Here is a 14,611-nt window from a genome sequence, read left to right on the forward strand (position 1 = left end):
ATTGTTGATACTACTCTTTTGGTGAAATGAATGTACTGAAAAGAAAAATTCTCAGAGTTCAGTTGGTTCTAGAAGCAGAAGGAAAATGACCACTTGGAAGAAACACATGTTGCATATCCTGCTGTTAAACCTCCAGCCATTTGGGTTTCAGTCAAATGAGGAAAAAACCGTTTAAACTTCAGTTTTTTTCATTTCATCCAGAATGTCGTGGACAAGTTGTCATGAAGACAGGAAACAAGCTGTTTCACGCAGAAATGGCTCCAGCTGAACTGAGGGGTATCTGACAAGTATTTTCATAGGCAACTGTTTTATTATTATATTAATAACATAAAATATTCCTACTGTATCTTGTTCTTCATTCAGGCCCCGCCCCTTGCTGATCGCGGCTTCTGATTGGCTGAGTCGCAGCTCCGAGCTCTCGGCGTCTCCGCCTCCTCCGGCTCCGGCTCGCGGCTGCCCGCTCCGCTGAGGGCGCGAGAGGAGCGCAGCCGTTATTTGTGAGCGGCTGTGTGTCGGAGGAGCGATCGTCTCCCTGCGGCTGATCCCTGTGGAGGCGTGTGGGGCTCCTGAGACGCGGCTCTCTGCCTCCTGTCACACTGCGGAGAAGAGCCGAGGGCAGACCTATGAGAGGGAGCGGGGCTGCTCGGTCCTGTTCGCTGTTCGGCACCGCAGGCCCGCCGGGAGTCCCGCCAGCCTCGTCTGCAGCCGGGAGGCGCTGCTGAGCCCCGGGACCCTGCTCATCCCCGCGGCCTGGAGCAGAGCCCAGTGCAGCACAGCGCCAGGGACAAGCGGGGAGAGAGCGCCTCCTCAGAGGAAGAGGGGTGCAGGGAGAGAGATCAGGGGCTCCAGCTGCCCCGAACCAGCGGGTCTGCAGGACAGTCAGTCTCGGACCTATTTTATAATTAAATATAGTAATTATAATGACTTATTAAACGTGAGCGTGACGTCGTCACATCGGGATTGTGACGCAACAATTCCGGTCCGGGAAAAGCGCTCCGGTGCTGCTGAGTCGCTCAGCGCTGATGCTCATAGCGAAGAAAAGACTTGAGGTCGACACGGCTTGTCAATCTTCTGTCTTTTCACTGAAGATCCTGGTGGTTTACGGACTAGGTAGGGACCTGTCGAGGCTCGGTATCGCGGATCCGATTGTTCTTGACCTGTTTCTCCTGGGCAGATCGAGCTGTTATTGTGTTAACACGGTGTTCAGTGAGAGGGGGTTAAAAGCTCTTAACCTGCTGGAGTTTTATTAAAGCCCAGAGTGCAGATCTGAACAGGAATTCATTGCTGCTTCTGGTCCTGTCTCTGCTTTCAGTGATGTGAAGAATTTGCTTGTGTTCTCAATATCCCGTGTCTGCCCTTCAGCCTGTTGGGTTGTATTCCAGTAGGACCAGCTGGTTAGAGAGAGTTCTGTGGTGTCTAGTGGGTCTGCTGCTGGCCTGTCAGCAGTACCTTGACTCCCAGTGTGTGAGAAGCGCCGCCCAGCTCCCTGCTTCACTGTGGTGTTTTACTGGCTGACTGACAGGTCCAAGATGAGCCCGAAGGAGTGCAGCTGTGAGCCCAGCAGGGTGAAGTGGTTCTCCTCCTGTGTGCAGCGCACAGGCTGCCAGTGCCCCGGGCCAGGTATGACACAGCTGGATCTAGACCAGTGCCCCCTGAAGCCAGTCCCCCCACACACTGACTCCTGGCTTCCCTTTCCACTGGGACCCCATCCCTGGGCTCAGCTCTGACTGACCTGAGGGGCTCCTCACTGTCACCCTGCAGGTCTCCTCAGCTCGAGGCAGGGAAAGCAACAGCAGTCTCTTCATCTTTTCAACTAAATGATGATTTGAGCACAAATAAATAAAAGATATAACATAAAATATAATAATATATTATATAATATAATAATACGATATAAAATAATATAATTTAGTGCGTGAGAGTATGTTTAAGAAGACTAACATCCATGTAAGGTATGAAACTATTGAAAGTGTTGAAAATGAGTAATTCACAGTGGTTATGAAATGAGCTGTGTCTGAGTGATGTACTGCAATTATTCTTTCATTTACATTTAATTGTAAATTTGGGAAAAGCAAATGTATATTTATGAAGATCTGTCCAAGGCCTTTTGACTGGGTGTGAGAGAAGCTGAATTAGAGGCTCTAATCCCCTTAGAGCAGCAGAAGGAGGTTCTCCACCTGGGAGCAGAGCTGCTGCCCTGATTCTTCTTCAACACTGAGATCCTCTGTTTGCTGAGGAGCAGCTGCTAACAGGACTGATGTGACCCAGAGAGCAGCTCTCTTTGTGGGCTCTAAAGGGTTAAGAAGTCCCAGTGGCTGCAGCTGTTATTCAGGACCACGAAAACAAAACCTTGCACTCTGAAGCCTCCTGCCCTTAGAGCAGATCTGTATTCCTCTCTACTGGAAAACTGTCCGGGGTGAAAGAGTCCCAGCTTTTATGGGCTGTGCATCAATAATCATTTTGATCTCTATAATTCTCAGACATGTGTCAGTAGGGTTTTAGGTCCCTCAGACAACAGGTTGGTTTCAGAGTTTTCTCCCTAGAAGTCTGTGCTGCGGCGACACCAGTGTTTCCCCTGTCTGTGTGTCTGCTGTAGATGAGGTCCTGGCTGTTCTGGAGGGAATGAGCAGCGCTGATGAGGAATTTGGGAAGAACCTGGTAGAAGAGCTCCTCTCCCTCCTGCAGAGGAACACCAAGGGGACACTGCCAGTCATCCTGGGATTCCTCGAGAGCCCCCAGGTAACATGAAGGAGCTTCCTACACACCTCCTGACATACTCGTTGCAAACGCACTCTAATCAGGAGCCCAGTGTGCTCCAAGATACTGTCTGTGCTGTTTCTTACAACTAGAAGTCAGAAGATAAGCCCTAACGTGTTGTCATCTTGACAGATGTGCTTGAGTGGAAGCCTGGGGTTTCTCTGTGTGCGTTTCCACTCCTTCGTGTGGTGAGCTGGGGTGGTTCTGCTTTTCACACTCAGGGCCCGTTGGCCAGGCTGACTGGCCCTGAAGGAGAAGCCTTTGAACAGACACTTGGTGCTGTGATGAGAGCAGCAGTCTCACCCCTGGCTTTGGTTCTTCCCTGCTCTAGGTGACAACTGCCCATCGCTCTGCTGTCCTCCAGGCAGTGGAGAAGCTGCTGCGCAAAACATCTGCGCAGCATCAGGATGAGTCCTTGGCCAAGAGCACCGTCTCGATAGCCTTGAATGAGATGACTATGTCACCGGTATGTAAACCCCTTTAATTCCTGCCTATCAAACTGATGTCTTGCTGCAGTGCTGTGGTCTGTTTCCTTGCCTGTAGCACACATTGATGCATCTAATGGAAGCAAATCGTTGTGTGTTAACTTGTGTGCTCATTGGCTTGATCCAAGCTGTTGCTTCAACTCCAATACCATCGACTCCCAAGACGCTCTGATCTCTTTTTACTGTTGTTTCAGAAATGGCTGCCTGACTGGCAACAGCCAGCCAGCAACATTGTCGTTTGTGTGGTGAGAGACCACTACGGCAGTACCATGGATATGGTGCTGTCCTTCTTCCAGCCCGGAGTGCTCCCTCACCACGCGCTGCTTAATGCTTTAGGAGATATCTCCCGCAACTGCAGTAAGTTCTGTGCTGCTAATGGGGTGTGATCTGCACAGATATATTCCGGATTTTTTACTGTGCTGTATTTCAAGCTTTATGATACTGCTCGTATCTGTCCATTCAAGCTCTGATACATGAGCTTATTATGAAGGCTCAGTGTTTGTTACTCATCCCGCTCCTGAGTCTCCAGTGTTATCATGAGCCTTGGTCCCTACCCAGTGTGAAATGTGTTTTCTTTGAAGGTCGTGACATAGCAAGGGATATAGTGAGACTTCTGGACCTGCTGGTGCCTGTTCTCCCCCTTGCTGTGACTAATAAAATGAAGGCAATGATGGCTTTTGGTAAGTGTTCAAGCATTGTCTTGGCCCTGGCAGCTATGTGCTGCCTGCTCCCTGAGGAGAAGTTTCAGTGTGAGCTGCCAGCAGTTTTACAGGCCTTCCAGCCAGTGTATGCAGCTGAGCTGGACGTCAGCTACTCCAGAATCAACAAGGTAGGCCTGTGACCGATGATGGGCCTTTAGGTGTACAGGTTGTGGATTGCGAGGGCCGTTTCTTTTAGAAAATGGATTTTGATTCAAACAGTCACTAGTAGCACTTTACCAGTGTCCCTTTGTCCACTAGCTCCAGTGATGTGCTGGTGAGGCCCAGTGCAGAAGAGGATTATGGTCTGTGGTGCCCCATGTGATTGTGGAAGGGTGTGAACAAGGTGGATCTGCCAGGAGTAGAGTCCAAGGGAGGCGTTATCCTGCTCTGTCAGATTTTTCTGTGTGATCAAACTACCAAAATCCTAATGCTAATGTGTTATTGCATACAGTGAGAGAGTGAGGCCTCTTGATGAAGCAGCAGTGCCTCTCCAGATTGACTCCAACGTGCTCTTCTTTCAGAGTCTGAGTGTGCTTGTGGAGGCAGCAGTGCCGAAGGCCAGACCAGTGCTGGAATCCCAGCTGGAGCAGCTACTGACCATGGTGCATGTCCAGGTAATGGGGACAGCAGCCCGCTCACCTGCACAGTAAGACGTTACAGTAGTCACTAAGAGTGTCTGTCTGAGGGGTGAAGCCCTCAGGAGCCTCATCAATGACAGCAGCTCAGTGCTGTGATCTACCCCTCTCCACAGCTCATGGCAACACTGAAGTGCCGTGTATCTGACTGCTGAAGCCCTTATTCATTCAGTTGAACAGATATTGATGACTTTATCATGGCATTAGAACAGCAGTCCATGAGAGAGTGTGCATGATGCCCTTGTGGGTGTTATAAGAGTGCTCTGATGCCTGTCTGGTGTCCCAGGATCTGGCAGTGCTGATGGGGCTGTGTGCCAGTGTGGACCTGGATGTGGTGCTGTCTGTGCTGAAGAGACTGGAGACCCAGCTGACTGACCCAGCCTTCCCCTGCAATGAGCAGGGCTCTGGGGTAGGTGTACTGCATCAGAGTCCTGACAGACAAACTGAAGCTGCTCTTACTGTCAGCTTCTACCTACAAGTTTCAGCACCTTGATGTGGATTGTCATGCTTGTTACTACAGAGTGATTTCACCTGTGCCCTGATTCTGTGCTATGGGCACGTTGCAGTTAAAGCACCTGCAGAGGATCTACTGCAGAGAATGGACACTGACTTTATGGAGAGACTGAGACCCCATGTCACCACTAAGGTAGGCAACATGTCCTCCTTTAAGAACAAGAGATCTGACAGATTGAACCTCACGGCTCCTGTCTGAAGAGTGTATTCAACCACTGCTACATTCTGTAATGTGCGTCTGTAACGCAGGGAAGTATTCGTAACAACCCTCAGGCAAAAGTTCTTCCTTATTTGTTCTGCTACTTTCCTGCAGTGTCTGGGTAGAAATTGTTAATTATACTTGAACCTGATGGGATTGTTATGGGGAGGAGGACACAGGGATACAGTGTCCGTGGCTGTCCAGGCTGTGAGTGTCCATCACAGCCCAGGGCTGGTGGAGGTGAGGTGGTGAGGTGGCGTCTGGGCTGTCAGTGAGTGAGCTGCTGTGTGTCCCCCTGCAGGAGCCCAGTGTCAGACTGAGCCTGTGCCGCAGTGTTTGCATGATTGCACAGGCAGTGCGCAGCGCCAGTCCCACCGGAGCTCCCAGCTTCCCTGCCAAGGCCAAGCTCCTGGCGACAATGATGGTCAGTGTGTCTGACGCAGCCGCCTGTCTGTTGTTTTCCCACACGGATGCTCTGGACAAGCTGTATCCTGTCACTGTGAATCGGAGAACAGATAGTTTGTGAGAAGTGATTGGAAGGGAAACTGTTTTGCTATTGATCACTACAGTTCTGTTTTTATCTTTTGGGAAACACTGTTCCAGAAGTATTCAGAAAAATGACTCCTTTGTTCACACTTAGTGACATGATCCTGTGTCCTGTCTCTGAAGACAGCACTGAGAACTGCAACAAAGGGGCAGTAGTGGACAACTTCAACAGTCAGTGTAACAGAGCTCATGTGATCTGTCTGAGATTGACCTGCTGTTCTTGTTCCCTGTAGGCTCTTGACCTTCTGCAATTCTTTGGCAGTAGTTACACTCTGGATGACAGCTTGAAAGAGAGCTTGAGGGAGGGGATATTATATCTGGCTTCACAGGACCTCAGACAGACCATCCAGTCCCTAGTGACCCTCACATCTCCCTCTGAGAGGTAGAGCACAATTCTAACAGTGAGAGGCTCTTTGCAATGATAAAAGCATCACAACAATGGCACTGTGTTGTGGCGTCAGTGTTTTTGTATTTTAGCTCTGAGAATGGGTTTGAATGCAGAGCCCTGCACTCACAGCTGGGGGGTGTGAGGCTGACTCGGGGGTGTGTTTTGCAGCTCACTCCCGGAGCTGTGGCAGGTCCTCAGTACCAGCCAGGTGGTCTCAGAGACCGTGAAGCACCTGGCTGATCATCTCGGCCTGATGATGGACATGAAGGTGGATGATCCAGAACTGGATGTAAGTGACTATAGAGCCCATCTGCTGGTGTTTCTAACTGAGCAGAGGACAGATAGTCAGACAGCTGACAGCTACAGCACGGAGGTACTGTCTCCCTGTAATATGTCGCAGCCCAATAGCAGGCAGAGAGACACCAGCAAGCAGGCAAGCGGCTGTGTGAGCAAACAGCTCCCTGTTTGCAGCACAGGGACAGGCTGGCGAGCACAGAAAAACGTGGTGCAGACCAGCAGCCCAAAGCCACATCCAGAACAGGCCAGATCAAAGCTGGGTTAACACAGAGGCTCAGCACACAGCAAACTCCAAACTCAGAGCTGATGGTAATAAGCAGTCTGTAAACAGACAGACACAGCACACAAGCACAAGAGGGTAATCTAGACAACAAAGACAGGGTGAAGCTAGGGGCCAGTATCCGAGGAGCAAACTCGGAAGTCAGGGAGAAGCTCAAGAGTTTAGGACCGAGTTCCTGAGCGCTGCCAGGCCAAGGGCTTGTGTAGCATGAACCCCCTGAGGCAGGCGTGATGGACAATTATCTTCAGATGTGGCTGGCTAGCACGTCAGTTTTAGCTGTCCCTTCTGCTGACCAGCAGCAACCAGCATGACCCTCCCTCAGTGTAACCCTTGTCCCAGCAGTACTGGGAATGAAGGCCGACTGGTGTCCTCCTCTCTTCAGATCCACAGACACACAGAGGAGCAGCTGGCAGCTCAGAGCTCAGCCCTGACAGAGCAGGAGACCCCAGCTGAGCCAGTTGTTCTGCGGGCTCTACTGGGCTTGATCACTGTCCTGTCCATCGCAGACAAGAGTCAAGCCAAAGCACTGGTGCCCTTTGTGTACTGTAGAGCCAGGCCCTGCTTGGAAAGTGTAAGTTTTTTAGGATGTTCTTTATTCAAATATTGTGTCATTTGTTTTTGTGTATTAAATTTAAATATAACATTTTTAATTGTAATCAATTGGATATCCATGATTACAGTGTTTGCCCTTTGAGCTAAAGTGACAGTGGGCTCAGACTCCAGCCCTGAGAGGAGAAAATAAGTGGTGACAGTTTGTGCGTGTCTGTGTGTAAAGTTTCCCTCTTGTCCTGTGTCTGTGTTACAGGAGAGCCCGGAGGTCCACAGAGCCACAGTGGTTCTGCTGGGGCAGCTGGTCAGGCTGGGCTCTGACAAAGCCCGGCTCAACAAAGAGGTCCACAGCTCCCTGGTCAGCATGCTGCTGAACCTGACTGACCCCAGCCCAGAGGTCATCCAGGTAAAGACACAGAGCTGCCGCTGGCTGGGCTCAGCCTGTGGGACTGTGGGTCTTCTCACGTCCTTCTTTGATAATGATACTTGTCACCTATCCAGTGTTTGACCAGCTTTGCAATCGGTGAATAAAAACAACCCTACAGTCAGTATGAACTTGTAGCCTGGAAATCTAAACATTCAGAGGGTTACTATCAAGGATGTGTCAAAGGGTTTCAGGGCTGGCTGCTATTTTGTGACATTTGTGTAGTTTCTGTTTAATTTGGGCTCTGTGTGAAGATAAACTGGTTTTGACGATGTGGATTTCCCCAGGCCTGCTGGACAGTCCTACAGCACTTCACCCTGGTATGTGTGCTGTCCATGAAGGAGATGTGCAGGATCCTGGTGAGTGAGGTTCTCCTAGGGCTGGCCTCTGGGCTGCTGGTGAGAGACGGGAGCACACCCTGCTTTTGGGACACAAACACACAAAGACTTGTCTCAGATTTAGGAAATATATTTGTGCTAAACCAGGCTTACACTGAGCACTAATTACAGTAAGAGCTGAAAGTGCCAGATTATAATCGCAGTAGTGCTGATGAGTTCATACACTCTCATTAGATGGATTAGAGGTGCTTCTCTTTAATGGAGGGCTGTCTCTCACATGGGGGCTCCTGTACAGTAGTAGCGTGCTGTCTCACACTGCCCTGCAATATTCCCTGTGTCCAGATAACGAGTGGGCAGTTCAGCCTGGCCCAGAGGCTTGCGCTCCAGAGTGCACACAGCAGAAGGGCCTGGGTTCGGGAAAGTGCTGCCATCTTCATTGGTAAGAGCTCAGTGACAATGAGAAGAGTGATTGAGACTCAGTGTAGAGGTGATGCTCCACTGGTAAAAGTGAGTTGTGCTGTGGTTAGTGATGGGGTTTTGCCGGGATGGGAATTCAAGCATTAAAAGGATACTCTGTAGGTTTCCCTTGAAACAGCTTTGAGTCTGAAGGTGTTTGATCACTGGGGTTTTCTCAAAGGACTCAGGCTCTGATATGTCACGCTAGTAAAAGGCCTCTAGTAAGAAGGCTCTAGTATGTCTAGCTACAGTAGTCTCATTTCGGCAGCAGGACACTGGGTACCACTTTCAGCCTCGTCTGTCTAGTGTTTGAAATGAATTTTTCTGTCAGTAGTGAGGCAGGTTAATCAGACTTGCCAATGTCACCAGGAAACACATTTCCATGAGCTGCTCCCCATTCCGAGTGTTGGCAGTGTGCGCTGGTGCAATATCCTGTGTCCACACACACATTTGTGTTTAAATAAATCACACAACGTGTACAGAAGCTGGTTTTCATTACAGAATGAATGAATGGTGCTGAACCAACACTGAAGTGTATGAAGCGCTTTCATGTTTTCAGTCTGAAAGTGTTCAGACAGTAGGAGCTGGAAACAAGCTGTTTCACACAGAAGTACAGAATACAGAGCAGTGAAGTGCAGGAGACAGAATAACACTAGAGAGACAGAGGGGCGCAGGAGAGCTCAGGTGATTCAGCTTCAGCCCAAACCGGCAAGTCTGTCCACCCATCAGTCCGCTGACCTCCTGCGGCACAGCGGCAGGTCTCTGGCTCTCCTGGCCCACAGGGGTTTCTCACACCGCGGCCCTGCTGCAGTGTGCTGGGAGTCGAGCTGCTCTGAAAGTGCGATGTGCTTTTACAGATTGTTGAGAGCACGAGGTCTGTGTGTGAGGGAATCAAGTAGGAACATTATAATGCACACTATAGCAGACAGATCTGTCTGCTGCAAATCTAGATCATTCTTTCATACAATCGGTGCAGCAAATGAACATGAATTGTCTTAGATTGGTTTGGTTGGAGATTTTTATGATCAGGAAAAGCCACGGTTATGGTGTTGTGTGAAAGACAAGGTAGCAGGTCTGTGGAAAGTGGGAGGAAGCCGCAGTCTGAAGTGATCATGGGGAGACGCATGTCTGAGGTCATGTCGTACAGAAGAAGCGCTGCTCTGTGTCTTCACACACTTTCCAACTGACACGGGAAATAAGAGAACCATTTGCTTGTGGGGAGAGCAGGAAGAATACTAAGTTGTATAATAACTTTCAATACATTAATAATATTAATGATTATAATCACTGATTATGTGCATGTGTCACGTAGTGGCAGCAGGATTGTGACGTAACATTTGGCGGTCAGGAGCACATTCCAATTTTACTGACTTGCTCAGAGCTCAAGTACGAAGCAAAGAAAACATCTCACCTTCTGAGCTTCTTTTTTCACTGCGGATTCAAGAGTCATGGCTGTCTACTGGACTAGGCAGGGACGTGCTGAGGCTCGGTCAGGCTTTGAGGTGAGGCTTTGCTCATTCTGCTGTGGACCTGATTGCCTCCCCTGTGTGTCTGCAGCTGCTCTCGAACACACTGAGCGCAGTGGTGGATGAGGTGTGGGCCTGTAGGCTCACTCAGGACACAGTCAGAGTGCTCTGCGCTCTCAGCTCCACCTCTGAGGAGAAGGTGAGTCTGGCAGAAGGCTGAGCCCATTCTGGGTTCTGTGTGCCCTGGTTCAGTGTTCTGTCTGAGCTCCTGAGCTCAGTGCTCACTGTCCTCTTCTCCGGTGTCACAGACCTTCCTGTACCAGTGTGTCGGTGCGGCTGCCCAGCACCTCTCTCAGCAGGAGACTATGAAACAAGCGCTTCAGGACAGTGTGAAAGAAGCAGGGTTTGAGAATCCTGTGGAGAGAGAGGTGAGATGATCTGTTCCCACTCCTCACACAGACTCAGGGCTTCCTGCTGTTGACGACAGCCATGAAAACCAGAAATCTCTACGTGAAGGGGAACTGCAATGCTTTTTTTATTTTTATTTTATTTATTTTTACAGGTTAGAAATTATCAGCATTGATGAGTGTATTTCAAACCACAATGAAAGTCAGATGTACAGAGTAACTTGTAAAGCCTCCAATATACATCACAAAATAGTCACAATTTCCAGGTATACCCAGCGTCTGCAGTTCGTTATAAAGAAGCAGGCTTGTGAGTACATCTCTTTTAATCCATTAGAAAGCATGAAATTAATTGATGGGCAGTAACCTTTGAAACTCTTCTGCCACCTGCACAAAATGTTACCTTTAATAATCAGCACTTACAGATACAGCCACTCGGAATGCTCTGTTAGACTGCCAAGTGACGCAGTGAATCCTCAATGTGCCAGGTTTCTAGCACACAGTAAATCTTATTTTTATCATAAAAATGAAATGTATATTGTCTTTAAGTGCTTTCCTGTGCTTGGCGTAGTATACTGTACAATAACTATATATTTTTAATTAACTACAGAATTATTAGTAACTGTGTATAAATAGTAATTAGAAAACAATTTTAGTTTGGGTTTTGATTGTAAAATATATTATACATATAATTAAATGTATTATGTTATATATTATGTTATTTTAAGGCAAATAAAAAACAGAACAGAGGCCAGTAGTGACTTGAATGTCTTACAGAAGTGTACTAGACCGTAAAGGCAATCATTTTGAGGCAATCACTCTTTCCTTACAACAACACCACAATAAATGCGAGAAAATGTTTTGATCCATTCAGTATATTCATATACTGTAGATTCGTTTCAAAAGACTTTGAAATAAAATGGAATTTGTTTTTTTATTTCACTTTTTCTGTAAGCATTTATAGCATCACTCATTTTAATTGTGTGATCTTTATACAGTACATATTTATTTATTGTGCTGTATCTAATGCTTATTTGCAGTGTCCTGGAAGATGACAGACATTTAGTTTTAAGTGTAGCTGCTTGTTCAAGCAGGATGACACTGCAGCTCAGTGGTGGAGGTCTTGCCACACCAGTGACCCGGGTTCAGCTCCAGGGAACACGCAAGATGTGTTTTTAACATTAAGACTCTGTCTCTCCTAATAAAATACAAGAAATAACATATACTTACCATTTGACATTATTATTAATTTTATATATCATATATTATTATTAATTTTAAATTTAATTTTATATATATATTAATAAAAATAGCAATAACACGGATGAAGTGATATAAACATGAAACATATACACTGCACCCCTGTAGTGTTGGGCCGATGTAACTAGCCAAAGGTTTATTTGCATCTGAAAACTGTAAGTGTTTATGGTGAAAACACGGTGTCTTGTGTTTGTTCTGTTGAAAATGATCAGTTTATATATGTAATGATAGAAAGAAGCCTCTGGTCCTTTGCAAACTAAGTTAATTTGCCTCTACAGGCTGTTTCACCTATTCTTTTGATCCTTGTCACCAAACTAGAACATTGATGTCATCTCATATCTCATGTTTGTTTCTCAGTTTTGTAAACTAAACTGTTACAATCAGAGGCTCTGTGTGTGTACTGGACATCTCTTTACCAATGCTCCTGCAGTTTTGTTGTCTTTCAAACCAATGATATTTAAAGACCACTATTTGTGATCTATGAGCTATCTGCAGTTTGAGAAAGCTTAGCTTTTTGTTTTTGCACAGTTCATACTGTGGGAATTCCTTCTCAGCAGTCACTCAGATCACATACTGTTTAGTCACTTGTGAGGATTTTCTTTTCTTAAAGAGCTTTAACTGGCATTTCATAGTACTTCATAGCTGTGTCAATATTTTTAAAAAAAATTCTCTTTTATACTTTATAAATAAATAGGAAATTCAAATAATGTTTACCTGTCCACCGGTCTTTTGAAAGTTTAAAAAGTTTAGAATGAGTAACTTCATGCATTAAAAGGCCATTGTTGTATTATTTTATGTAAAGCAAATACAGAAACATTGAAAAGTACGAGGAATTTGCATTTTACAGCCCATTTTGTACAGGTAATATGTACTAATTACAGTTAAAAGCAAATCTGCAGAATAAAATTGGAATCACTACTGTATCACAAATGCAGGATTCAGTGATATTTGAATTTATCTTTATTTGTTAACTATTCAAATTTTGAAGAGAATATCTTCTGCATTTTATTTGAATTGGAACATTTTTTCAATGACACATCCAGCCATATATTTTCTAAGTGCATTATCCAGTACAGGGTCATGTACTGCCAGAGCCAATCCCAGCAATCTAGATGAACTGCATGTATGGATATCTGTGGATATTACTTCAGGGATTTCTTTAATTCGGTATCTTTCCTTACTCGTTTTAACTTTACTTAGCTTGATCTAAACAAAACTGTATCATGAACATTAATAATGCCAATTGTTAACGTTCATGTGTGTCATATGTTACGTGTGTGGGCTTCTGAAGTGTTGCTTGTGTGTCAGTGTATTTTGCTCACGCAGCTACTGTATTTAAAAACTACACTTTGTGTTTGGACAGGCATGCGCTTCCTGTTCCCTTTAAATAATTAAAAATATTTTAGAAATGTCGAATTAATAAATGCCACTCACAGAATTCTAAAGGATTGTAAATATGTGTCTTTTGTCTTTGTCCCTTTGTGTCACAGCTAGGATGCTGTGATTAATGGGACCTGCAGGACAACATAATTGAAAGGAAGATTAGCACGTCTGGATGAAACACTACGTAATAATTAAATTCAGAAAACAAATGTCCTTGTGTCTAGCTGCTACAAAAAAACAAAATGAGATGTGCCACAATCAAGAGAATAGTCTGAGTCCTACTTAAGAACTTTATGAAGTCCTAAATAGAAGATATTGGGATAAAGTCCTAATTGGGATAAAGAATCTTTATTTCTTAATTGTACAACTGTGAACTTTATTTGTGAAACTACAATTCCCAGTACGGTGCCTGGGAATCGAACCCAGGACTCTCCAGCTGGCAGGTGAAAACGCCACCAGTGAGCAAAGCGTCACTCTGTTGATGAGTTGCTCTGTGTCCAGTGAGAGAGCGGGTTTGAATCCTCGTGTCTCCACAGACTCCAGAGCCTTTTATGTTTTACACACAGCAGCTCTATCACCCTGCAGCTCACAGCTGGCAACTCACTGAAGCCCAACAGGTGTGAGTCTGGTCAGGACCTGGATGGGAGACTCCTGGAAAAGCTCACGTTGCTGCTGGAAGAGGTGTAACTGGTACCAGTAGGGGGCGCTCCCCCTGCTGTCTGTGTGGGTCTTGCAATGGGGACACTGTAAAAAAGGTGCCGTCCTTCAAATGAGATATAAAACTGAGGTCCTGACTCTGTGATCATTAAAAATCCCAGGGTGTTTCTCAAAAAGATTAGGGGTGTTATCCTGGTCCTGGCCACATTTCCCCCTGTTCTTTACCAATTATAGCCTCCTAATAATCCCCATCTCTGAACTGGCTTCATCATCTGCTCTCCTCCCCACTGAGAGCTGGTGTGTGGGGAGAGTACTGGCGCATCATCCAGGTGGGCTGCACACTGGTGGTGGTGGAGAGGACCCTATTACCTGCAAAGAGATTTGAGTGGAGTGTCCAGAAAAGCATATATAAGTGAAATAAATTATTGTTAATTAATAAAACAGTAATAAAATCAGGGGAACACTCATTTTCCACAAACTGTAATAGTGGGAAGTGACTTCTGAAACAGGTTACTCAATACAAGACTGAGGTGGTAAAAAGTAAATATAGTATATGTGCCAAATGTATATGTAATATTTATAAAGGTTTTGTGTGCATGTTTGATGAGTAAAAAGTCTTTATTTTATTTTAAGTGATTATTTTATTTATTTTAATCAGGAGTGTTTATTTTATGGTAATTGACCAATAAGCCCACTACATTTTATTTTGTTAATAAAAATAAACAAATTATAACTGTGGTCTAGTTTATTTTAATTGGAAATTCACGAGGAATGACAGCAGCCGAAAGCTTGGGATAAATTTGAATCGTTTATTGTGATGTGGAGATTTGGCGTAACCTGCTTTGCTGAGGGCCAACCTCCCGGCCGTTGGAC

At 46.0% G+C, this 14,611-nt stretch overlaps 1 protein-coding gene across 1 annotated transcript; it reads left to right on the top strand.

Moving 5' to 3' along the window:
- Nucleotides 1-1,529: 1,529 nt before the first annotated feature.
- On the top strand, nt 1,530-13,206 carry LOC148815465 (maestro heat-like repeat-containing protein family member 1). Its single transcript, XM_088905111.1, has 19 exons — nt 1,530-1,620; nt 2,597-2,739; nt 3,089-3,223; nt 3,437-3,599; nt 3,824-4,071; nt 4,465-4,557; nt 4,865-4,987; nt 5,099-5,224; nt 5,592-5,714; nt 6,070-6,218; nt 6,393-6,513; nt 7,184-7,372; nt 7,607-7,756; nt 8,062-8,133; nt 8,455-8,551; nt 9,351-9,406; nt 10,126-10,233; nt 10,343-10,462; nt 13,189-13,206. The coding sequence occupies exons 1-19, from the start codon at nt 1,530-1,532 to the stop codon at nt 13,204-13,206; spliced, it is 2,325 nt and encodes a 774-aa protein (XP_088761237.1).
- Nucleotides 13,207-14,611: the final 1,405 nt, after the last annotated feature.

This window comes from Atractosteus spatula, chromosome 25 (genome assembly GCF_055471065.1).
Source record: "Atractosteus spatula isolate fAtrSpa1 chromosome 25, fAtrSpa1.hap1, whole genome shotgun sequence".
NCBI classification, from domain to species: domain Eukaryota; kingdom Metazoa; phylum Chordata; class Actinopteri; order Semionotiformes; family Lepisosteidae; genus Atractosteus; species Atractosteus spatula.

Coding starts and splice junctions, on each gene's coding strand:
- LOC148815465 (XM_088905111.1), top strand. CDS start 1,530: ATGAGCCCGAAGGAGTGCAGCTGTGAGCCCAGCAGGGTGAAGTGGTTC. Junction 6,514..7,183: donor TGGATGATCCAGAACTGGAT/GTAAGTGACTAT, acceptor TCCTCTCTTCAG/ATCCACAGACACACAGAGGA. Junction 7,373..7,606: donor CCAGGCCCTGCTTGGAAAGT/GTAAGTTTTTTA, acceptor TCTGTGTTACAG/GAGAGCCCGGAGGTCCACAG.